At 35.7% G+C, this 13,065-nt stretch overlaps 1 protein-coding gene across 1 annotated transcript; it reads right to left on the bottom strand.

Moving 5' to 3' along the window:
• Window positions 1–2,199: 2,199 nt before the first annotated feature.
• LOC140967485 (uncharacterized) lies at window positions 2,200–8,719 on the bottom strand. The gene is made up of 14 exons (XM_073428028.1): window positions 8,275–8,719; window positions 8,049–8,122; window positions 7,828–7,972; window positions 7,658–7,746; window positions 7,423–7,573; window positions 7,145–7,338; window positions 5,749–5,951; window positions 5,568–5,666; window positions 4,649–4,770; window positions 4,358–4,459; window positions 3,899–4,008; window positions 3,673–3,760; window positions 3,191–3,387; window positions 2,200–2,581 (listed from the first exon to the last, which is right to left on the bottom strand). The coding sequence occupies exons 1-14, from the start codon at window positions 8,389–8,391 to the stop codon at window positions 2,362–2,364; spliced, it is 1,911 nt and encodes a 636-aa protein (XP_073284129.1). The 5' UTR covers window positions 8,392–8,719; the 3' UTR covers window positions 2,200–2,361.
• Window positions 8,720–13,065: the final 4,346 nt, after the last annotated feature.

Genomic DNA, 13,065 nt, shown 5'->3' with positions numbered 1-13,065 from the left:
ATTTAAGTTATGGTTAGCGTACAGTACGCTCCCTTCAACTTATATTCCGATCGAATATGTGACCATTGGTAGAGTTGGAAATGAATTCAATAACGATTTGATATATCTTTAAGTGATAATAGTGATGTGATATGAGAAAATGAGGAAACACTTTTTTAAAATGCACATGTTTTACTCTGGCCAGAGATTCTTTGTACTATTAAATCATCAAATTACATAGATATCTCCACCCATAGGTAAACGGCGAATCCCCGACTACAAGTATCGGATCCTAGGTATTTTGAAACTACAACCAACATGTGACGTCACCTGATGATCCTCAATGGTGTCGGTAAACGAATCAAAGTGCATGCTGGTACATAGAGCTTCTACGTTGTCCCGGATCTAAGGACTAATGGTATACAACCATAGCTGCGCACTATTCCACTCGACAAGTGATAACCACTTGGACAGTCTGAGTAAGGATTGTTCAGTACATCATTCAATGATCACTCATCTTTATGAATGGACATTTACATGCTCTTACCAATGAAAATGAAGTTTACATCACAGATTCTTTTCTCAAGCTCAAGCAGCCTTTATCCCTTTTTAGGCAGCTGATTCAACTAGGAACCTGTTTAAAATATATGGTGTACTTCTTAATAAGTTTCATGATTTTACGTTGAGAGGCATACCTCATGGTACTTTTTGCATTTTCAAGGACTTTGTCTATGCAATTTGAACAAATATATAGATAAAATAAATGTTATAATTGGATAAAACCGTAAAATATTATTAAAATAAATGTTGTTTTTACATAAAAGTCAATAAAGTACAAGTCACAATTTGACTCGCTAGGCACGTACTCTAACAATATCCATGAAGTTTGTTATCGCTTATTTATGTTTCTCGATAGCTGCAAATCACATACAATAGCAGGGTCATGTATTCTCGTATGGTCAGAGCTAAAATGTTAAAAGTAGGAGGAAAATGCATTTTACAAGTGTTTTGAAAATTATTTTGAAATGGAGAGATCTCATAGTGGCTCCCTCAGTGCCATTCACTGTTGGATCTTTAAACAATATGATAGAAAGTTGTCCAAATTTACGAGATCTTTACTTTTTTTTAAAAAAAAAAAACAATGGTTGTTATTAATTGCTGGCCACTAAATAAGAACTTATGGTTAGTTGAATTCGTTTCACCAGAAACAACTGGTTTATTTAGAAACCTATGTCCAAATATACAAATGTTGAGCCCTTGGTGTCGCAAAGAGGAGAGGTTGGTGACAGTCTTTTGTTGCAGTCAGTGACTAATCTTCTTATCATTTTAACCAACAACTCTGGCTTGTTAATGCTATTAGATAGAAGTCCACGTATGGGGCAATGGAGATCGATATCAAGCACATGAATGCATTCTCAGTCGTTGATATCGATGACCCTGAATTTGTACTGTTGAGTGATTTTGACTGCCATTTTCTGCTTCAAATGTCTGCATACTTTCGCTAGCTTCCTCATGGATGTGGGTTGGGTTTGCTTTTATTTTATGCTAGTGTGATTACCTTTATCGTAGATTGTATATACAATCCACATTATAGATCCTTACGGGCATCAGTGTCATCTGGGTTTGTTGAATTTAGTTTTAGGCATATGTTTAGTTAGTTTCCATTTTGCATATTACAGTTTTATGTATGATTTTCAGTCAAACAGTGGTGCATTTTTTCCTTTTAGTGAAGGTTTTTGGTTTTCCAATATGCATACTACCTTCCTGCTTGGTTTAGATTCCAATTTTTTTCTGCTTGTTATACAAACTAATAAGATGGGTCTTCCAAGATTAAGCGAGGATTACATGTTTAGTAAAAAGCAACAAAACATGGTCAAAGTTGCGATTGATTGTATTAAACTGGGTTTTTTAGTTTCAGCATAAATATTACAAAAGTTAAAAAATCTATATTAAAAATTTTAAACTGTCTGAAATTATCCACATGAAAATGCCACGAGCTCATATATTCCCTACTATGCTAGTTTTTTTCATGAGGCGCAAACGGTTACCCTGCTATAAAATTTGTGCGTTTGATTTTAACTTAAATTTTTTTATTATTATTATTTTAACTATTATTTAGTTCGAACATAACCAGCAGCTTTATAAAAAAAAATAGTAGCAAACAAAATAATCTCCGTACAGCTTTTTCTTTGAACCTCGACGTATCACCTGAAATATTGCTCAGCCATTAACAATTTTTTCATTACCCCCAAAAAATAGCTCTTCTATCCCATATAGAGTCAAATTGAAGCGAAGTACAAGGATCACCTTTAAACTGATACAACAGGATTAACACATAATGCAAATTGGTCCAGCTACGCCAAGATAAATGTCAATTTCTTTCTATACAACTGGTGATATAGAAGTTGTATACGAACCGCCACTGTATTTCAATCCTTTTAAAAATGCATTTTGTGTGTGAGGTGAAAGAGTCGCATAAGGAATATCGAAAGAGTGGCCGCTTTCTTGTAATGGTTTGTCTGTTACAGCTTGCTGAGCAGGTTGGTCCTTGGCTATGCCTAGACCAATGTTCAAGCCAATTGATGTGGATTCCGTCACAAAGCTGCATATCAATCAGAAGGTAATCGAACATTAGCTAATATGCCAGTGTATGAATCCTTGGGAGATGTAAAGGTATCAACTCTTAATGTAAGTCATGGGTAAAAACAGAAAATAAAATAAGAAATCGGCTCCATGCAATAAGTAAAGCTCTATCTTTGAGAACATAGATTTGCGTTCAAGACAGTCAAGTAGGGGAACGTCACTACAATTATGATACATTGGTTCTTGCAGAAAAAAAAACCAAAAACTGATGCTAAACGCAGACATAAATAAGAATACATTAATGACTTCTGAAGGAAGTTTCACTTTGCCCTAATGGTGCTCAAATTTTCGAAGAGGAAGTAAAAGGCATTGCAACACTAGGTTATCACGATAAACTGCAGATTTGATCTGTGTAAAAACTGATGGTATACATATCCAATTTAATATCTGAAAATTGCTTCAACTTTTCAGCCTTTTAATACTTGCAGAACGAAAAAATAGGTTTTATATAATAAATGATGGAAGAAAAATTGGCGCAAGGTTGTCATTTAAAAATATAGCGTTAACAAAACAGCAGCATGAATAAATATTCAGCGGAGTCAAACTCCAACAATGAAAATTTGTATACCTTGCTTGAAAGTCAACCCCGTTAGAGCGAATAGCATTGCAGATGCCACAGATCACCCATGGTGGGAGATAGACATCCGTGATATCAATACTGTAGCAGATGCCGCTCAATGAATCACTATAAGGAGCAGTATTCATGTCAGATTCCTTTTGCTGTAAAGATATGAAGTCAGCTTTCCTCAGTTGTCTACATCTCACCTGCATAACAAAAGGCGAGACAATTTTATAGATCCAACGGTGAAGCTGTCAAAAGCTTTTACAAAAAGTATCAATGCACTCAGTTTATCATGTCTTGGCAATTCTCAGTTCTTATGAAACAATTTTGATAAAGAAAAAAAAAACTTAATATTATATAATGTCTGAAGATTGCCTTAAATCAAACTACAACTTCATATGATTGATTGCAGATAATCAATGCTGCTTTACTAACGATAATAAATTTCTATTATTTCTTGAGTAAAACCACTTATCAGTGGGACCAACCTCTGGCGCAGAAAGAGCAGCATTTTCGAAAGCAACTGGTGAATACAGCGTGGGAACATCACCACCAGTCAAAGAGGTCAAAAAGAATCTGTAAGCATACCAAACAAGAAATTTTGATGATTAAAGCAGAAGAAAATGGTTTTCAGTTCTCATATCACAAATTCCAGTGCATATCTCCTTTCGCTGAATATAATAACCGGACAAACAAAATTTACCAGATACTGACCTATAGTTCAAAAGAAAATCATACAATGCATGAACGCTCTTGTTCCCAGTAAACATCAGCAAAGATTGTGGACTGTTATCTATCCCAGTCATGGTCTCCATAGCTCGAGCCTGAAGCATAGATTATTGTTTAAGCGCAGTCACAATAATTTTAATTAAGTTTGTCTCAACCAATTTATTCACTTCATAGATTGTAAAAGACTGAAATGGGGATATCTAAAATATTTCATTTTCCTATAGCATAAAGCTTAGGATTGAATTGCAGTAAAATTTCACCACTATAAGAAATGTTTGCGAGGCATGAACAAGAGCAACATCTTATGGTTCAAAGCTTTCAAACAAGAAATGCTGATGATGATCAGTGAATAGTAATCATTATCCTAAAGATGCTTACCCTTTTATCTTGGACCTAAGTTCAGCTACACTTAATATGCAAAAATGAAGATGGACAATGGCAAACCTGGCCAAGATTATATTTTTCTATTTCCGAAAGTTCAACAAGGTCTTCTGCAGCAGCTTCTTCCAGTTTTGAGTGGCAAAGAGGCATTGAGAAAGATGCACCCTGCACTCAAATATACAAATTCAACAATGAATCTTTTGTGTCACTGATCAACAATGAAAGACTAGGATAATGAAAATTTGCATGATAAAAGAGACATGAAATTACAACAGGAAGGCACTTAGGAATGTAATAGACTGATACTATAGCTGCTAAAACTAAAATTCGTCCTTTAGAAGAAAATAGCCTTACATGTTCTTTTAGAAGAGACCTTAAATTTGTGGTTGATTGAGATACATAGGCCAAGCAAGAGCACATGGTTTCCTTTGGACTACAGAGCCCGGTGAACATAACTACAAACTGCTCAGTGCACACTGCAAAAAGTTCAAACAATAACGGAAAAATGAACATAATTTTTCTCCTCATGAGGAAAGTCAAATAGAGTAAACTTCAAAAAAGAATCTGATCACAATTCGCAACTTTGCATCTTTTTTAAGATAATAGATATTCCTTTCTAATTTGATCACCATTTGACTGTCATGTCTTATATCTATAGTTTTAATAAACAACTTTTATAACATGACGGAAAGCAGTTATGTAGAACTATCTAGCAAATCAGTGGTCACTTACAGCAATCTTTACCAGAGTAAAAGTTACTGTGATTTATTCTTACTGATTTCACGTGCATTTATTTTCCTTTGTGAAGTTGCAAACATGATGCTGCTTCAGAAATTCTTCCAGGTTTCCAGGTGATTTGTATGATGTATCTCTAGAGTCTAGGTTGAAGTATTTATTGAAAGCTTAACAAAAATAAATTGTAACGAGACATTTGAAGCATATTGGCCCCAACAATGGCCCTAGCTAGATTTATGGGACGAAACCCATTATGCATCCATGGTGGGCTATAGTAATTTAGACATAAAGTGGGTTGGAAATGTTTGCTCCTAGTTGGTCTACAAAAATTGGAACTGCGGGCATATTTTATAACTGAACAAGAAATGGCGAGCCCTGGAAAAGTCAAAACAGGCTACCTGTCCCATTAACTATAATAATGAACATTGTCTATTTAAAGAGTTCATGTGATGGAGAAATAATGAGCATCACAATTAAAAAGTAGATTCCTGAAAGTGTATTCACAAATATTAAAAAAATGCTGCAAAACGTCAATTACCATAAAATATTTTACACATTTTTTTCCGAAGCATATAGTAAAGACATCGAAATGAATCCTCCCATGCCTGCTGCCGATTCCTCAGGAAGTCCATTTGCCCTTAATTAACAAAATCAACATTAAGATGGGAACATAAAAACAGAAGTTCAAAAAACCAAGGTGAGAGTTTCAACAGTGATACCTCCTGCAGCAGAGGTCAATGCTGCTATAACTGAACGTGGTAGAACTGATTGAGGGTGAACCCAAGAATGAAAATTTCGTGGATTCCTCGATTGGCAGTTAGAGGTAGGCACAGATGTGCAGCCTGTGCTTTCACTAGGACAACCAACTGACGTAAATTGAGACAAACCATTGGAGGTGCCACAATTCGTTAACCTATGAAACCTATGGGACCATGAAATACAGTGGATGAGCACATAAATTGTGACACACAAAATATATATAGCTCAGGGAAACAGGTTGACACAATTTCAAAAATGACTTCCAGTCATGGGGCCCCAGCAATTGCTTCTTTCCCCGCCCAAACGACAATTTTCATAGAATGAGCAGGAATCTTCCATCTCCCTCACCCAAGAAAAATGGCATCGATCCCGATTCCCACCCACTACTTGGCTCCTTCAATTCTCTTAGAATGCTTAATTCCCCAATTTCCCTCTGCCATCAAAGTTGTAAAAGACTTCCACTGCTTTTTTTTTTATCGACCACAAAGCAATCTTCTCTCCAAAAATTAATAACAAGAATTTAAAATGGTTTATCTGGAAGAGAAATGAAAGAAATTTAGTCAGGATTCTGTTCATTCGATGCTTGCTCTCTGGTTTGCTCTGTCCTTTCATTTATTTGTATATCTTTTGGCAATTCCTGAGACCTAAATCTCTAATTACTCTATTGATTGATTTATTACTTTATTAAACTTTATGCAATTTTTGGTGAAATGCATAAATTATCATTTATAATCTTAATTAGTGAGCTTAAATTTTTCATTTGGGATTTATAATTCATAGTTTAATGATTAGATTGTTTGATATACATCAAATTTTCCTCACAGTGCCTTACTTTTGAAAGGCATGCTTCTAGACTTTTGCATCATGCACTCTTAATGGTTATGATTGTTTTCTCAATTAGGGATCAAAATAAAATTTGAGTTCCATAACTGGGACAAGATATTAATGCATAAAAATAAGCGCTTGGCGAGTATTTATGTATAGTTTTCAAGCTGCTAAGTAACCGGAAAGGATCAGTGTGGATCAAGTTCCAACAATGAGAAAAAGCACCTTAACCCATAGTTATCAACATAATTGATTGCTCAAAGAAATGAGATCATAAAGTTTACCAATAAGAACATGAGCCGAATATTGGCACATAAAAAAAAATTAAACATGAATAAACATACAGTTTGATGACTTGGTTATACATAACAACATTCAAAACCGAAAATTTTTTATGTCCTCAACATGTCACCATATTAATGGGAAAATAATAGTTATAAAAAAATTTTAGACATGACTATTAACAGTATGTATGAATTAACATCTAGACAATGTTAAGATTAGCATCAATCGATGCATAGATAAACTCACCAATTCACAGAGGATGTAGATAGTACTCGCATAGTAGTTTTTAGGGTCAAATCCAAAGGAATATTGTCTCCAGGTACATGAAATTCCGAACAAAAGCTTTTTGGCATAACCTGTCCTATATTATCAACAGAATCAACTAGTTGAGCTGACAGACCATGAGGTTCGGATGAAACTAATCCCTTTAAAGCTTTATCCTGTACATGAAAAAGATTCACAACATTTTTTGATTGAAAATGCTCAACTTCTGTTTCACATAGAACATTATGGTAAAACGTTACCATATCAACAAATGAGGAGCCATTTAACTTATCACCACCCAATGAAAGCTCTTGAACGCTCTGAAAAGTAATTTTGCTACATTTTTTGCTAGTCTTGCTCACTTGACTTGAGTAGTTTTTGCTACTTCCTGAAGCAACGGTATCATCCAAACTTCGAGGGAACACAAAATAAATCTATTAATCATAAATGTAATGGCATTGTCCAATCAATACTCTGACTCGAAACAAAAAGTACCGTGAGTTTTGAGCTTGATGGTTGCCATTCAAACCCATGGAAACAACAGAAGTCTTCAGGTTGCCAACATACTCATTAAAAACAGTTTCCTGCCAAATTTCTTAACAATTATATGGTGTAAGTAAAAAGGGGTGTGTAATGCAAGTAAAAAGGAGAAAATCCAAAGTAACCTTAGGATTTTTATTTCTGGAAAGCAGCTTGAGGATGACATTGTTTTTAGTGACAGGAAACAGTTCATTCATCCGTGTGTCAATATATCTAGGTGCTTTAGATGAGTCAGATTTCTTAGACCCAGAAAGCTCTCCATCTGCGTTTCTACAGTAACCAAGGAATACAAAACTAATGCAAAGAAATCCACAGAAACCTATAAAAAATTAGAAAGAAAATTTACCTCATGGAACTAAGAACTGGGGCTGGAGATTCATCGACAAGCTCCACTAAATTCTTTCTCTTCAGTAGTTCTCCCTACCAGAAGGAAAAAAAAGGCATCATTGTAAATCTCTCGACTCTGTCACACGCAATATCTTGTTAAAGCCGATTCCGTTCAGTAAATCAAACTTCATACATATCATTTCACCCTCGTATGTGCAGTCTACATTACACAACACAAATATTACCCGTAACTCTGAGGGAGTTTTCCGCTTCAAAGTGGAAGTTGAAATCTTTGAACCTCCATCACCAACCTGAAGAGTATTTGATGAAAACATTTGACTAGAAGCAGCGAACTTTGTCATCCTCTTCGAACGCAACAACCGTGCTTAACCGAAAAACATCGAATATAGTCCACAGATACAAAAGAAAAGAATCGTAACTCCAATAAATTGTGTAAAATTATCAGCATTCATAACCACACGAAGAAAAGCATAAAAAGTTTAACCAGGAGTATAAAAATTAGAAATAAATGAACTAGGGATTTAAAATCGAAAAAATCCCCATCAGATGTCCATAATCGGGTTCCGTCCGATTATCTTTTATTCTTCGATTTGTCTTCCCCCGTTTCCTCCGAGGCGGTGGAGACCAGTGAGAGATGAGGGACTGGACTGCGCATTCGATTAAATTATTCAATTAATAATAAGTGTAAATAGCAGTGCGGCGTCTTTTCAATTCTGTTTTAAATTTTTGGTTCCCTCCCCATTTCTGTTCCTGACACCGTTAGTCGCCGTTATCTCTGCCACACTTTATTCTTCTGAATTTTGAATGTATTAGGATTATTATATTATGATACGATTGTTTGCACAATTTGTCAGATACAGCAATGAAACAATTTTGTATAAAAATCTAACTTCTTAAAACACAATTATTGTAGATACTAAATTTGTCTATCTGTCATAATCTTCTAAACAAATACAACGTCATAAACGAAAAAACTAAAGAAAAAATACTGGAAAATAGAGAGATAAAAACATTATTTATATTTTCAATAAAACGTAGGAATTTACAAAATATTAACATATAACAAAAAAATGTTGCTGAAACCTGAAAGAAAAATGACTTGAACTACTGAAATCTGGAATGAAAACGCTTAACTAATGTTATGAAAATTATGCAGGGAGTTTGATAGAATTTGGGTGATATATGTCATGTTTTCTTTTTTTGACGATGAGTTTCTTTTTCTAGAAGCTACCAGGCGATTATCCTTTTCTTCCATGATCCAAGATCTTCCCATGATCTAGCTCATAATCTCCCTTTACTGTGCGCACTTGATTTATTCCAACTAGTTTGAAATCTTGCTTATCGCATCTTTTTTCTTCTTCCTCTTCTTGGGCTTTGGATCCAATTCATTTTGGGCTTAGTTAAAGTTTATGTAGTGCCCATGTAACGCCCCAAAAAATTTAAGGTCCACGTAAACCACATGCATACAACTATTAAATTCTTTTGTATTTTAATTAATTGTTTTAATTGCATTATTTAATTATATTGTGCATATTTGCATGTTTAAAATATATTTTTCTACATGGTTGCATTAAAATGTATTTTTAAAAGTTATTCGAGTTACGATCGAGGAATGGGGACCGAAGGCTGAAAAATGTAAAATGTTTTATTAAATAATTGTTTTTAATTATTTAAAATATGAGTGTTGCTTTTTAGTATTTTTGAAAATATGGGGTTTTGAGGTGATTTTATACGCCGGGACGTAAATTTTATCGGTATTGGTTTTTCAAATAAAATACGAGCTTTTTAGCAATCCGGCTAATAAATTCACAAATTTATTTTTACCAAAACCTTGTTAATATTTTATTTAAAACCTAATTAGACTAATGGGCTTAATTTAATTGGCTTATTAGGCCAAAGCCTAGTTAGTAGTTAATTAGTGTATAAAATATATTAAACCCTACCCTACTCACCACAAACAATCGGCCACCCTATTTCAAAATCTGAAAATTCTCTCCTCACCACCCTACACACACACGGCACACATACATAGCTTCCAAGAGGGTTTTTCGAAGTTTCAAGTAGAAAGCTAGCCAAGGTGCCCCTCCGCTCTTCGTCGTCAACGGTTATTCGAGCGTATATAACGCAAATGCACGCCATATTTCTTCCTTTCAAACATCATCACACCATAGTAATTTTTTATGCATGATTTTTAAGGAAAAACATAGCACACAAGTTGAATTTTCGTAACTACATGCCTATGTGTTCTAAATTTGTGTTTTTGAATTCCAAAATCATGTTTTATATGTGTTAAAGGGGCTGCCATGATTAGGTCATATTTAGACATTGTTTTACGTGAATTTAGAGGTCTAGAATCACACACAAAAGCAACAAAACGCTGCACAAAAATAGAAAGAAGAAGCCGTAGGTATTGGGTGATCTTTCAAGGTGCAAATTTCGGTTGATTGTGCATGGGGCAAGAGGACTCAACCAGGTTCGGTGGTTGGGTCCTAGGGGTCATGGTTAGGTCCTAGGGAGAGTCCTAGGAGGGCTAGGACTCGAAAACCAGGGGCTGGGAGGAGTCCTTACCAAGAAGGACTCCACCCGAGAACTAGAAAGAAAGTAGCACAGGTGTTGCTGTTGTGCAGGAAGAAGGGGCTCGGCCTAGGGGCTTTGGGCTTGGCTAGGCTAGGTCCTTAGAGTCCTAGGAGCGTGCACAAGGGTCGGTCTAGGGTCTGGGACGGCTGGGCTGGTTGCTGGTGCGAGGAACGGGAGGTAGGCGCATGGAAGCAAGGGCTGTGCGTGAAGTGCTGTCAAGGTTCAGTGGGTCGCTGCTTGAGTTCCAAGGCTTGGGTTGGTCTGGATATGGTCTAGTCGTGGTCTAGGGGCAGTAAGGGTCATGGATGGTCGGTGGTTAGGTGGCTGGAAGAGTCCTAGGCAACTAGGAAACCCAATTCAACAAGAACACTACAAACACACACACGTGCAGAATTTTAAGTAGAGTTCCAGGATGTTTTTGAGCGGGCCAGGGCTGGTTTTTGGGGCAGGGCTTGGTCAGTAGGGTCTCTAGGTGGGTTGGCTAGGTTTTGGCTCGAGGTGGCTGGGGTGTGGTTCGAGTAAATTGGGAGATGGCTCGGTGGGTTCGTTAGTGTGTCAAAAACGAAAGTATTAAAGCTAAAATTGAATCCATGGGTCCACGGGTGCGGCTCATGACTTGGAAGGGTAGAATAAATACTAAAAAGGTTATGTTAAAAATTTGGGATCAAAATAATGAGTTTTGGATTTATTCGAGATTTAATCGCCGCACGAAACGCTAATTAACGAGTTAATTGAAACGCCTAGTTTTAAGCTTTATAAAATTATGGAAAATTGTATTTAAGCTTAAATAATTATTATAAGTCTAAGTTTTAAATTTGGAAATTTTATATTAAGGTTTGGTTTAATTCGGGATTAAAACGCAGTAATACGTCGTATTTAGAGAATAAATTAAAAGTCCTCGATTTAAGCTAAATAAAATTATGGAAAAATTTATGTAGACTTAAATAATTATTTGGGACATGTTAGAGTCAAGAAATCAAGAAAATAAAAGTAAAAAACGTAAAATATCAAGTCCAGGGGTAAAACGGTCATTTTACACCTAAAAATTAGTTAACGTCATGGCAGTACCCTGAATGCTGTTTTATGTGCTAATATGATTATTTCAAATGTTTATGAAATTTTTATGACATGGATTTTAAATGTTTACGATTTATTATGTCAAAATGTTATTTTATAAGGTTATGATTTAATATGTTAAAATGTTTATTTTAAATATTTGAGATTTAAATGCATATTTTAAATGTTTATGATGTTGAAATGTTTATTTAAAAGATTTATGGATTTTTATATGTTGAAAGGTTTCTTTTAAAATATTTATAGAATTTTATGAGGAAACGATAACGTTAAAAGATATGTTGATGCGAACACGGGCGGTCAAGCTCCAAGGAAAGCATGGGATCCTTTGCTGTTGCCGGAGGGACCAGTAACGAGGGGACGACTAAAGAAGTTCAAGGAGGCACTACAGGGAGTCATGAGCAAGCATGAAGGGGTCGTGAAGCATGGGAGCACGTTTGAAGACCAAAGGAATATTATTCAAGCATTGTTGAATACGGCCGAGACTACACGGATGTCTACACGGACCTGCACACGGGGTCCGTGCCCTTTACAGCAGAGGATGAAGAATTTGCGTGCCGACACGGACCCGAGCACGGATCAGTACACGGGGTCCGTGTCCTAATACAGTGCGTAAACGGACCCGTACACGGAGGTGAACACGGGGTCTGTGCTCCTTGTTTCCAGCTGAAGTTGATTCTCCCGAGCGAACACGGACCCGTACACGGAGGTCAACACGGGGTCCGTGTCCTGTGTTTTCTGCGCGGATTTGTTTCCTTTATAGAGTTTTAATTTTTTTGGAGACTAGATTTGAGATATCTTTTGTTTATTAAAACATGTTTGAACGAAAATTAACACACAATTGAGATATTATTGAGTTTATACAATAGTTTTGAGTTTTTCTCTCAAACTTTTTCAAAGCTTTGCTTTGTAATCAAAATCAAACTTATCAAAGTTTTAACTTTGTGGCGTTTGTCGATCGTTCTTGTGCGGATTGTCAAGGGCTTGTTCTTTGAAGGTTCGTTATAATTTCGGTTGTTTATTTTCCGTGATTATTTGTTGCTAAACTTTTCATAGTTTAGAGGTGAAAATCACACACACACTTGATTCAAAAGATCGGGACAACACATCGATCCTTGCTCGTTATTGAATAGAGGGCGCGATTCGATTTTAATCGTGTTTGCTATTTATTCGTACGAGGATTCATATCATTTGGTATCAGAGCTTTTGGTTAATTGAATTCAAGTAAGTTTATACTTCGTTCTATTATCAGATCTAATTATCCTTTAGTTCCGCTTTCAGATCTGTTTTGTTCTATCATTCTTCGTCGTTCGTGAATCTGTGATACACGAAATTTTGTGTCTTATTTATTTTTCTTTGAATTT

Source organism: Primulina huaijiensis, chromosome 2 (assembly GCF_012295235.1).
Source record: "Primulina huaijiensis isolate GDHJ02 chromosome 2, ASM1229523v2, whole genome shotgun sequence".
NCBI lineage: Eukaryota > Viridiplantae > Streptophyta > Magnoliopsida > Lamiales > Gesneriaceae > Primulina > Primulina huaijiensis.
The sequence above is the reverse complement of the archived record's forward strand: the minus strand, read 5'-3'. Positions and strand labels throughout refer to the sequence as shown.